This window comes from Cyprinodon tularosa, unplaced genomic scaffold, assembly GCF_016077235.1.
Source record: "Cyprinodon tularosa strain WSP-4 unplaced genomic scaffold, ASM1607723v1 ctg385, whole genome shotgun sequence".
Taxonomy (NCBI): domain Eukaryota; kingdom Metazoa; phylum Chordata; class Actinopteri; order Cyprinodontiformes; family Cyprinodontidae; genus Cyprinodon; species Cyprinodon tularosa.
In genome coordinates, this window is record NW_024039102.1 from 637,847 (window position 1) to 650,213 (window position 12,367).

General features: G+C 43.9%; 1 protein-coding gene across 1 annotated transcript; it reads right to left on the reverse strand.

Annotated features, from left to right (window-relative positions):
- Positions 1–23: 23 nt before the first annotated feature.
- thop1 (thimet oligopeptidase 1) lies at positions 24–11,516 on the reverse strand. Its single transcript, XM_038297256.1, has 14 exons — positions 11,404–11,516; positions 9,002–9,208; positions 6,167–6,315; positions 5,128–5,235; positions 4,090–4,192; positions 3,853–4,010; positions 3,581–3,716; positions 3,089–3,231; positions 2,782–3,005; positions 2,367–2,568; positions 2,098–2,284; positions 980–1,108; positions 379–515; positions 24–296 (listed from the first exon to the last, which is right to left on the reverse strand). Exons 1-14 carry the CDS (start codon positions 11,414–11,416, stop codon positions 135–137), a joined length of 2,058 nt encoding a protein of 685 aa, XP_038153184.1. The 5' UTR covers positions 11,417–11,516; the 3' UTR covers positions 24–134.
- Between the last annotated feature and the right edge of the window lie 851 nt (positions 11,517–12,367).

Here is a 12,367-nt window from a genome sequence, read left to right on the forward strand (position 1 = left end):
ATCAAACACATTTTCAGACAATGATCACTTCAATTCTTTTTATTCATTGGGTCCATCTGTTTAACATTTTACAGTTTTTTTTCTAGAAAACGTCAGTCCAAAGTTCAGACTGGGGGCAGGGCTGGTCTGATTGGTCAGCAGGGACAGGGCGTGCTGGCATCCAGCTCCACCGTCAGGCCTTTGCTCAGGAGGAACGCTTCTTGTTTGGGCTCCCGCCCGAGGAACTTCCTCAGCATCTCGGAGGCGTCCTCGGAGCCACCAGGCTGCAGGATGAACTTTCTGTAGTCCAGACCCACCTGGAAGGACCAATCAGGAGACAGAATCTCAGCCAGACTTCATGTAAAACTGAGTTGTCTGATGGCCTGATGGGAAACTCACCTCTGGGTTCATGATGCCCTCCTTTTTGAAGCGAGCGTAGAACATGTCCATGGAGAACACCTCGCTCCACAGATAACCGTAGTACTGAGCATCGTACCCGCCCGCCAGGTGTCCGAAGGTGGCTGGCATGTTGGTTCCTGCAGGATGGAGAGAACAGGAGGACTAATGAGTAAAAGTGGACATGATGTCACAGTTATAAAACTTACTTTAACAAATGAGGACTCATGAGTTTATGTGGGAAACCAGGTCCAGACATGGGGTGGGTGTCCAACAAAAGTCTGGTAACTAAGAACATATCAGAGCTCTTCACCTTCATAACACCTGCGGCAGGTTTTCCTTCCACTAAACTTTCCATTCATTTACTTGTGTGCAGGACTCGGCCTAAGTGAAGCTTCATATTTCTGGGGTAAAATCGGCTCTTTGCTCTGATTTTATGTCAGGATTTCCTGCTGAATTTTCAATTTCCAGCCAGAATACTTCAAACTTATGGAAAGAAAAACTGATAAGTTTTACATTTTTCTGAGACTAAAGGAATGGTACTACTCTGAGTTGGTTCTGGTGAAAAGGCGCATTAGTGTGTGTATGTTTGTTATTTTGTCACCTTGTGAAGCTGGGATCCCCAGGACCTCCTGGCAAAGGCGCCCGTACTCCTCAGCAGGATCCAGCCCGGTTCTGGTGTGCAGCGCCTGATCCACTTTGGCCAGAACGATCTGCCGCAGGTTGAAGAGACCTGCAGGTGGATCACATGTTGGTCAACTTTCAGCAGATTCCACCAACACAGAAACCACTATGAATAAAATATAAGACCTATGACCCGAAAGAAAAGAAAAACTATTTCAGTCAAGAAATCAGTCACAAACCAGGAGAAATTATCAAACCGACCAAATCAAATATACAGGAAATTAATTAAAATGTACTTAATGAAAAAAAAAAACCTTTCTTGCTGAAAAAAGGTGTTAAATCTATTTTTTCCAACTCATCAAGTAAATAAAGACAAGCTGCTCTCTAGCTTAAAGCTACAGAACAGAGTAGGTAAACAAAGAGTGCCGAGCATCCAGAACGTCGAAGCATCAAAGCCACCTGACCAGTTTGATCCAGCGTCCAGATTTCTGCATCTGCGCATTTTTGACCCCCACAACACCTCTGGTGTGAAAGCAGCATTACAGAGCATACAACCCACTCCACCACCAGCTGCCTTAAAGTATTCCCTCACTTTGGATACTTTTGGTCTGCTAGCAGGTGCCTTGATAGTCCTCGATTTGGACTCACCCGCTGCTGGAATGTTCATATTGAAAAGGGAGCCGATTTGCACAGCAAAACTAGGTCTGTGGAGCAGAATTACCTGAACTCAGATGAGCCGTTTGCTGAGACCAAAATGAAAAGGCGATAAAAAGGCTGACAAAAAATAGTCAAACGAAAAAAAATCAGTCAACAAATTTTTCGATTAGTCTGATACGTCGACTAATCGTGGCAGAACTAGACCAGATGACAGAACTTCTACGGTTATTTTTCATTATTTTAGAGCTTTCATCTAGTCTGATTTTGGCCCAGCTGATGGTCCAGAGCAGCTCAGGAACAGAGTAGATGTTTGGTGAACTGGACTTAATGTGATGGAAGTTCTATTCAACACCAGAGGACCCAAATTAAAGACTTTTATCCTTTCTGGTCTCCTATTCTGTGGTTGGACCAGAACCACAGCACTACCGCTGTAATACGCACCAGTGTTGGCGAGCCGGGACTTGATGAGTTTGTCCAGCAGTTCCTCTGGGATGGGTTTTCCCGTCTTGTAATGTTTGGACATCCTCTGCAGCGGCTCCTTCTCCCAGACCCAGTTCTCCAGCATTTGAGATGGCGCCTCCACGAAGTCTCGCTCCACGTGGGTCCCACTGAACATGGCGTAGTCGGCCTGCAGACACACCAGAACCCATCCTCAGCAGTCGGCCCTCTCAGTTATCTCAGTGCGTCTGACTGCACCACTTTAAGCCCACCTGAGCACAGAGCTGATGCATAACGTGGCCGAACTCGTGGAAGTAGGTCTCAACCTCATCGTGCTGAAGGAGGGACGGGGCGTCGGCCGTCGGCTTGCTGAAGTTTGCCACCATGGCTGCCACCGACATCTGGCGCGTTCCGTCAGGCAGCAGGCAGCCGGGCTGCAGGCCGAAGCAGGCGGCGTGACCGTATTTCCCCTCCCTGCAGGGAGACACCGCCAATTTAACCCTGACCCAACATATAAAGGTTCTGGTTCTGCTCAGGTTAAAATAGCTCACTAAGAATTATTAGTCAGACGGACTCTTGAGCTCTGATCCAAAGTTGCAGAACCATCAGAGAAGCTGTGGACCAAAACTTTAACTGAAATATGGGAACAGACCGAAGCTACGTTTGAGATGTGGTTCTGGTTCTGACCTGGGGTAAAGGTCCAGGTAGAACTGTCCCACCACATGACCACTCTTACGGTCCTTCACAGAGTACAGAGTGACGTCAGGATGCCAGACGGGTGCTTTATCCACCAGCTGGAAGCTCAGCCCCAGCAGCTCCTGGTAGATGTCCAGCAGACCCTGAGTCACCACCTCCATGGGGAAGTACTCCTTCAGCAGGTTCTGGTCCACAGCATACTGGGTCTCCTCCACCTGAGGAATAATGCAGCCGAGGAGTCAAAACCTCCAGGAACAGGGAGACGCCATCATGAGCCCAGTTAGGAAACACTCCTTACCTGAGTCATGAAGTAGCGCGTGTCCCAGGCATGCAGCTGTCCGTCAAACGGAAGGCCTCTCTTCTCACACTCCTTCTCCTTCAGTTTAAGGATGACTGCTCGCTCTTCCTCACCCAGAGGCTTCAGCTTCCGGGCCAACTCCTCTGAAACACAGCGAGGACGAGTCAGAGAGGACAAGTCAGAGGGGACGATCTGAAGGAAAGAGTCAGTGAAGATGAGTCGGAGAAGACGAGTCGGGCGGGATAGATAAGAGGGGAAAGGTCAGAGGGAATGGTTAGAAACAAAGCAGCAGCGAAGTGAATCAAACATGGCTTTTTTACTAGTCCAAACGGGTTTATCTAAAAAGTCGGGACTGGTTTGAAGAAGGAAGGGGAAACCAAGGCAGCACTGGGTTTAGATTTCCGGGCTGCTTTGACCAGGTTTTGTTCTCAGCCACCAACTGAAACACATCTGGATGTTCTTCCAGCTGTGTTGTTGTTCTGCAGGACTCACCCAGGAAGCTGGCCACCTTCTTGCCAGATTTGGCCATGTTCATCTCCAGAACAAAGTCTGCGTGGGTGCTGAAGCCCAGCAAAGAGCTCTTCTGAGCGCGGAGCTTCACCAGCTCCTTTAGGATCACAGAATTCTCCTAAAAACACACAGTTTCAGCTGCTGAAGTCACTTTAAACCATGACACCATTAAAACTCATCGCATTAAGAACAGTTCTGCTCAAACCTCCCGATCCAGACCCAAGTTCTGATGACGTGCACCAATTCCTGCTTACCTCTTTGCAGCGGGAGTTGAAGGCCTCCTCCAGCTTCTTACGGGTTTCTGGAATGAAGCATTTCTTCATGGTTGGGAAGTAATGAGGATACTTCAGAGTGATCTTTAGATTGTCTCCATCCTTCTCCAGAGAGTTCAGGAAGTCCTCTGGGAGCCCACCTGTTTATCAGAACCAGTTTAGCAGACTGGGAGATCCTTCTGATTACAGAACTTTTGCTAAGAACCGAGTCTGACTCACCCAGCTGCTCCCTGGTGAAGGACAGGCTGGTAGTATCCTCGTTCAGGTTCTTGTTGAAGTCGATACAGAGGTTGCTCAGCTTCTTCTTGATGCTTTTAATCTCCTGGTTCAGCAGAAGAATAGAGGTGTTAGTTCAGGTTGCGAGAAGAAGAACCATAGCAGTGTTCTAGGTCTGATTCAGGGAACTGACCCAAACAGACAGTTTCAGATTCTACCTTCTCTCACCTCAGAGCTGAAAATTAATGTTGAGTCTAGGAGAAGCAGATGAACTATTGGAGCCAAATATGTGTATTTTTGTTTCTTACTTCTTTTTTTTTGTGATTACTAGATGGGGCTGTCAGCTCCGGGATATAAACCAAGAGATGATCGTTAGTTGACGGGTGTTGAATCCGGAAGTGCATACCAGTTTTTGATCGCTGTGTAGGAGTCATTGTTATCCCTGCGGCCGTGCATCATGGAATAAATCTTCACAAATGGTTCATCTGGCTGCAACAACTTTTGTACTACAAGGAGATCTTTGGGATCAGGTTTACACGCGATCAACAGGTACAGCGTTAGCTGCTCGGCGCGTCATAGCAAGCAACAACGGATCAACTATAAATAGTGCAGTGTGAAACTGGCTAATATATGAACCTTCAAAAGTTCTAACAGACAAAGTACATCTGTTTCTGCTGAATTAATGGGTTCTAGGAGGAGGAAAAGATGAACTGGATCTATGTGGTTCTTTTATTAAAATAAAATGTTCTGGTAAATGTTTCCATTTAGAGCCTTGAGGTTCCAGATAAACAACAGGAACCAGCAGGATAAGAACCAAGAGATAAATACAATAAACAAAAACAAGATGATAAAGCTTCTGATTTTATCAACAGCTTTAACGCTTCATGAAATGTTCACAGAACTTCAGCAGAACTCTGGCGATCCAAAAAATTCTCAATTCTCAGGGGAAAAAAAGGTTTGATCTTTGATGGTCTGGTTCAGCCTGAGGCAGCAGGAGGACCTTCCAACTGTGGGAGAATTTTAAGGAGAAAACAGCGCCACCTGTTGGGTCTCCTTGGGCAGGTGCAGGCCGTTCCTCCTCCCCAGCTTGATCAGCCGCTCCATGTAGCGTTTGGCCTCCGGAGGGATGCTTTCAGCGTCGATCTTCTTCTGCAGAGAGGAACACAAACATCATCACACTAAGGCGGCTCAGCAGCCAATTAAAGCCTGTTGCTGCTTAATCAACCAATGGAAAGACACCAGTCAGTCACATGACCACAAGCAACAGTATGAAGACCTGAGGCGTCAAGGGAAGAAGCATGGGGGGTGTTTGATTTCAGGGGCTGAGGTCCGTGAAAAGGAGTCCGGAAGAATTTGGGCTATGGATTCAAACAGGTCCACCCTTCCCCAGCTTTCACTGCGCATATACTATCGCCTAGCATCCATGAGTTGACACACAAAGCAGGCAAAAAATGGATGCCAAACTTCTCACTACTGTTCTGTGTGTGAATTTCATTTTCGTGGAGTTTCAGCAGAAGTACGGTGATCACAGATATTAGGTTAATAGTCTCCACATTGCACAGATATTGAATTCTGTGCTTTTATTATATTAAACTGCACAATATTCACTAATGTTTGGCATGGAGCAGCCAGTTTGCTTGGACTCGTAATGAATCACGGGATCCTCAAGGCTACAGAGGAAACACTGGATCTGTCCTTTAAAACAGGCAAAAAGAAGGCTGCATTGATCGGCCGCATAACGAGGAGTCTTCAACTCCAAACAGGCGCTGCGCTATGACGTAATCGGCAGACGAATCCAGCCTTCCAAGGACACAGCCAAGGAGTTCTAACTCGGCGATGTAGATTTTTGCTGCAGTTCAGGCAGAACAACAGATGCTGACGTAACAAAGCCCAACAAACCAGATCCATCAGAATCATCTACAACCAAAACATGAGTGGGATGGACCCGACCAGGAAGTGAAAAAGTTCAGAGACTGGAGTTAGTGAAGAACATCTGAGGACTTTAATAAAATGACAAATCAGTCAAGGAACAGCGGGCCCGCCCACTGAGCACAGTCTGCGTGCAGTGACATCAGCTCACCTCCAGGGCAACGATCCTCTGATAGACGTCCTCCCTCATGCTCATCTCCACATCGAACTCGGAGAGCCGCTTGTCGGCCTCGGTGCTGGCCGCCCGGACCTCCTTAGAGGGAGACACGTGTTGAGGGAAGTCCAACATGTTCCGCTTGACTGAGACACAGAGAGTGGATTCACATGAGTGGGAGGGGCTCACTAACTTCAAATCATGAGAACTAGACATGGTGAATCTTTAACAAAAAACATGATATCTAGGTTAAGTGAACCTGAGAGGAAGTTCTGCTCTCCAGGTATCATCATCAAGACTACAAAGAGACGGTCCAAACAGAAAACCAACACTGATCTGGTTATAACCTCGACCAATCGATCGGTCCGACCGATACTTCTATAAATGATCATTTTACTGTTTGTTTTTAATAGAATAAAGGTGGACCAGTGAAGGTTAACCGTGACCTCATCATACCAGACCACGTTAGTGATGAAAGAAATCAGCCAGGATCAGAAAAGCTGCTCCTCTAGCTTAAGAAGGTTATAGGAGGATTTAATAGCTTAGTGAAGGAAACCCAGACAGATTCCAGCCTCTGATCGATAGTTAAACACAGAGATTTGAACATCAGTTCTTAGGTAAATAAGACTTTCATTTCTAATCTATTTCAGCCTCCTGAGCACGAACCTGAAGCCTCTTGTTTCAAAGAGTTCAGCTCCCATGAAAGAAGTTGGCAGTCAGGAGAAAATATGAAACCTATGATGCACCAACAAACCCAGATGCAGAAACTGTGCGCTCATCTGACTCCTCACCTTTTATTCATTGGTCCCATTTTGCTGTAATTTCTGTTTCCTTCACTTCTCTCTTGTATCATTATCGCCTCCTACCTGCATGCGTTCACCGATTCAGTGAATTTAGCAGCCATGCCTTGAAGTCACACAAGGTGTCAAGTTAAACCAACAAATTTGACAGGGTTGAATGTTTTACTATCTCCACATCTCTGGAGATCACTTTACAGAGAATCAAGTGCATCCATCCGTTTCACTACTGAATCTCAGCGGGCCAAACTATCAGGTATTCCTGTTCAGCTGTGCTCTCACACAGAACTATTCAGAGAAAGAACTTCAGCTGAGAGCTTCTCCAAAGGCATCACTGGTAGGAAATGGAAATTATTCACATTTAATTCAGAAAGCTTTCAATTTAACCAAATGAATATTTGAATAAATATTAGTCTACATGCTTTGTAAAATATTTTTTTTTTTTTTACCCATTTTCATTCACTGTTAAGATGGAGGAAAATTATGAAAAGCATAGACTAAAAAAAATAGTTAAATGTTTAAAATCGAATGATTCGTAGTTGTTTGTGATGTTACCTCCTCTGTTTGCAGGTTATTAACCTACTGATGTTCTACTCATGCGGCACTGTGGAGAGATCCATCTAAAGGAAAGAAAGGAGGAATGAGCCGAGCTGTTCCTGCATCTCTTTGGTAGAATCGAACCTTTCAGGTTTGGGCAAAGGCTGAAGTGACTTAAGAGATAAAAGAATTGACAGTTGACAATAAATTAGTAAAGCCGCTTGTTCCATTTGATATTGGTTAATGTTTTCTATTTTATTTATCATTTTTGTTGGAATTGTGTCATTTTTGTCATGTAAAGAGAGGGGGGAAAAGAATATTGATTAGATCGATGTCAAAATAATCTGTATCAGTATTGGTCTAAAGAAACCTGTAATGAGGCTCCACCAGTTGTTCAAATAACCGTGGCAACGGGTCCAGGCCTTCAAAGAGGCATTTCTAAACCAGGATATCAGTGGTTTAAATGTGAAAATAACATTTCTGTGGCACTTGTACAGTGTCTGTTGGATTCAGACGGCGCCATCTGTTGATACTTTGGAGCTTGACTCAAAATGTTTGCATGGTGTTTCATCTGACTAATCAGAGAGCAAATGATAACTGGCTCACAAGGAGGCGACCAATCGGTGAGCAGATGATAAATGTATGATAAATAATCAGGAGGCTGGGCTGGCTCTACAGCTGCTTTCAGGGAGAACAAAGATGCTGCAGCCGCTTTGTGTTAAAACTGCTGATGGGATTTGAACGGCTGCACACAGCGGACTGTGCTGATTCAGCTTCAGCTCAGAGACAAAAGAAGCAGCTCCCGCTGACTCCCGCGCTACATTTAGGCAGCTGCAGGAAGATCAGAACTGTTCTGCAGTCTCTGTGGATGTAAACCTTCAGTCCAGAATATTTGGAGTCATTTTCACATGATGTGTGGTCCACTATTCTCCCCTGAAGCTGGTTTCGGTCTCAATAACAGAAACCACTGCTTCAGCTGTTCTTTGTCTTCAGAGTTGAGACCCTCCCAGGTCTCTGCTGCAGCTCCTCCTCTGGTGGATCCTGGTGAAAACATCCCAGCGAGCAGTGAAGGCCTCAGATCTCAGACTCAGGACGGATCAGCAGAACTTCTGCTGCTCCAAGGTTTCTAACAGCCACTGAGACTGACTGAGATGATGAGAACCCTCCTTCAGCTTTGAGTAAACCTGAGTCCACCTGAGAGATGTTTAGACCTGAGAGAAAACCTCTGGATGGACTGAAGGTCTAATGTTTCCCTCCAAATCAGATGTTTGCCAGGTTCTCCGTTGATGACTAAATGATCTGTAGTGAAGGTTTCTCCTAAATTCTGGACATTCAATAATGTCTGTCTAAAAACGACTCAGTAAAATTTAGAAAATAGACTCAAAGATTTTGTAATTGATGTGACGTCTGTTTGTAGACTCTGACCTCTCCGTCTCATCAAACAGGAAGTCTGTTACTCTGGGACAGGAAGTTGGCATACAGCTTGAGCAACGCTCACCTGTGTACTCCACCTCTACGTCCGCCAGCGCCTTTAGGGTGTTCTCCATGGTGACGGCTTCCAGGTCCAGCTCTCCCACGCGGTCATAAACCTTCTTCGTGTTTCCCATGAGCTCGTCGGCCAGCTGCTGGATCTGCTCGGGGCCCAGGTCCCAGCGGAGCTGGTTCTCTGGGCGGACCGACATTGGGCTGCCAAGCACCACTTCACCTGGGACAAGATAAAGGACAGAGCAGAGGAAAAGTATCAACATCCAGAAAGACTTCTCTTGTTTTATCCACTCAGATCAAACAAACACCAACATCAGATATCATCAAAAGCCAAATTGTCCTCAGTCAGGAGTCATCAGCTGTACTGTAATCCTGACCTCTACAGAAGATTCTTCCTCTCAGCATCTATAATAGTTTTATAATTTAGAGCTGAAAGGATTAAATAACTCAATCATCAACCAACTTGGTAATAGAAAGCACCAACCACAAAGTCGGGGACATGACCACACAGATTCCTCAACCAACCAGTCTGAGATCTCAAAATCCACTTCAGAAACCAAACGCTTCACATTTATCTAAGCTACAAATGTATAAAAGCAACTAAATTTTATATTGAAGCTGTTTGCGATAGCATTACCTCCCTTGTTAATTAATCTTGTAGAAATGTACAGTCAACCAATAATTTGGGGCATGAAACGATTCTGGTACCAATTTGTGGGCCAGAAGCTGAAAGGTTTGAAAACCTCTGACCCAAAGTAATAAACACAGATTCTATAACCTTAAATATATCATTAACTGAAAGAATAACTTACTTAGAGCAAACCTTAAGAGGAAACCTTACAATATCCATACATTTATTATTATCTGGGTAGTCAAAAAAATCTAGACACTAATTCAGCATGGCACCAAAGAAACACTAAAGAAAAGTGTTGTTTACATACTTTGGCTCTTCTTTAGATTCTTGGATTATTTGCACATCAGAATAAAACTTATGACATTGACTTATAACACTTTATTTACACGATTCAAAACATATAAAAAAATATTGATGTAAAAAAAAGTGTCAGCTAAAAATCATTAAATGAGGGGCTTGTAAAATTGTTGTTGTACATCTGACACAGGACATAAGAACATGAAAAACTGAACTGGGACAAAAAAAAAAAAAAGACGTGTGGGTGTAAAAGTTTTGCCACCTGGTTACATATTCTCTTTCTCAGCTGTTTTTTTCTCTCTCTTAACTTCGGGGTTCAGTATTTACCACCTGTGTGTCCAAAACACAACAAAAGACCAGTGATGTAACACTGGGGCTGACCTTTGACCCGAGGCCAGTCTGCCAGGACAAAGCCTGGTAGGTGTAAAGGTATGCGTGGCCCCAGAAAACAAAGGCTTATAGTGGACAAAATGAATGACACCTGAGTCACATGACTGCAGATCAGAGTCTAGAAGGCCAAACTCTACAAGACACTGCTATTGCAATTTTTTTTGCAATTAATAAAATTTTTTGAGAGAACATGAATAAAATAAAATCCTGTCTGAAGGTCTTAGTGATGGTCCAAACCCTGGATACACCATGGTTGGGTCACGGAAAGCTATTAATCCAAAATTTAAAACAAACTACATAAAAATCACCAACATGACAGAGGAGCCACTAGCTGGGAAAACAAGTGAAAACAAGTGATATGTTTTAAGGGTTATTTGAATTAATCTAGGAGAAAATAATTTTAGCTTTGCATCTTTTCCCTGTTTAGTTTATAAAACAAATACCCAAATAATGTATAAATTGTACAAACACTGAAAGAGGGCAGACTGTAAACCAGGATGTAAAAATAGACAAAAATCAGGTTTAAGTTTATAAGTATTTCCTTTGACTGTATAAAACATAATCTAAGGAAGCCTGGGTGGACCAAATTACTGATGATCTTTTTTTCTCACTTATTGTTTTACATGGAGATTAATTCATTCAGGAGCAGAAGACACGGACCAAAACCGGTTTTCACTCATATTTAGGTTGTAACTATAGATAATCCCTGATATAATGAACAATTGCTCAAACCTCCAGTTTATCCGGATCAGTTAATCATAATCTGACAGCTTTAGACATGGGTTGGGACTCAGTCACTTAGCTCCATATGTTAGCAACATGCTACATAGATCTGAACGTATAGATAAAATGTGACCGGAAGCTACATCGCATCAAAAAGCAGTTATCTCCTACTAGCTCCGCTCAGAAGCATCACCTGGACAGAAGCAGCGTGCTGCAGGTGAGCTCACACCACCTGTCTCAGGTGTTAGCAGCATGCTAATTGCCGGTTAGCTCACGCCGCCAGAAGCCGCTCCGCAGAACTCCCCGCTGAAAAGTGGACATTTTACCGCAAACCACGGCTGGCGGCGTAAAGCCGGCATGCAACCACTCACCTGTCGGCCCCATGCTTCACAGAAACGACAGACTTGGGTTCGGTTCGTGCGGCTCACTGGAGGTAGGCTTGGTGGACAAGGATTAAAGAAGGAGGCGTCACTTCCGCGGAGACCTTTCAAAATAAAGCGAAAATAAAAACAAGTGGGATCTTTTCTGTTTTTAAAAGAGCTTATTAACATGATACAATATTTAAAATGCATCCAGATTTAATAAGTTAATTTAGTGAATAACCAATTTCCCCAAACCGATTTAAGAGGGATTAAGACATTCGTTATTCGATCTTTTATTGTTTCAAGTTTAATATCCCTACAGTCTCCTCTGATTGTGAGAGCATGGTTCTGAACCAGTAAGTGGAACAGATCTTCTAGATCTCATATTATTGTTAACAGAAGAGGTTCCAGTCCCAATGGCAGAAAGGAAAATGAGACCGACAGATGCAACCAAGCATCCCCTGGTCTCTGGTGCAGAAGCAGGCCCCACAGTCAATTCCTGTACTAAGATGCTCAATTTATGTTCCAACCTTCAAATAAGCTTGAGATCTATGGCTGTTTATCCCATAAAATGATAAGTAAACGGGTCCCATTGAAATGTTGGGCAGACACACACAAAGAAAATTCATATACCTTCTTCCTTATAATGTAGCTCCTCGAGGAGCTGTTAGGATAAATGGAGGAGCTTAGTGGAAGGAGGTGCCAGATGTGTTAACATTAAACTCTGGAGTTTAAAACCATGAGGAAATGTCTTTATCTCCAGGAGGGATGAAGTTTCTGCTACTGTTTCAGAAGATTCTTCTTTTTCATAAAGAAAATTTAACTTATTAAAAAAACGAATGTTTTAAGCCAATATTTTATCACTTCTTTATTTAGCCAGTAAAGTGTAATTTTTGAGACCATTAAGGATTAAAAGCACAAAATGTTTGAACTCTAAGTGATTATTCGAACTGGGAAATATGACTTCCATTCA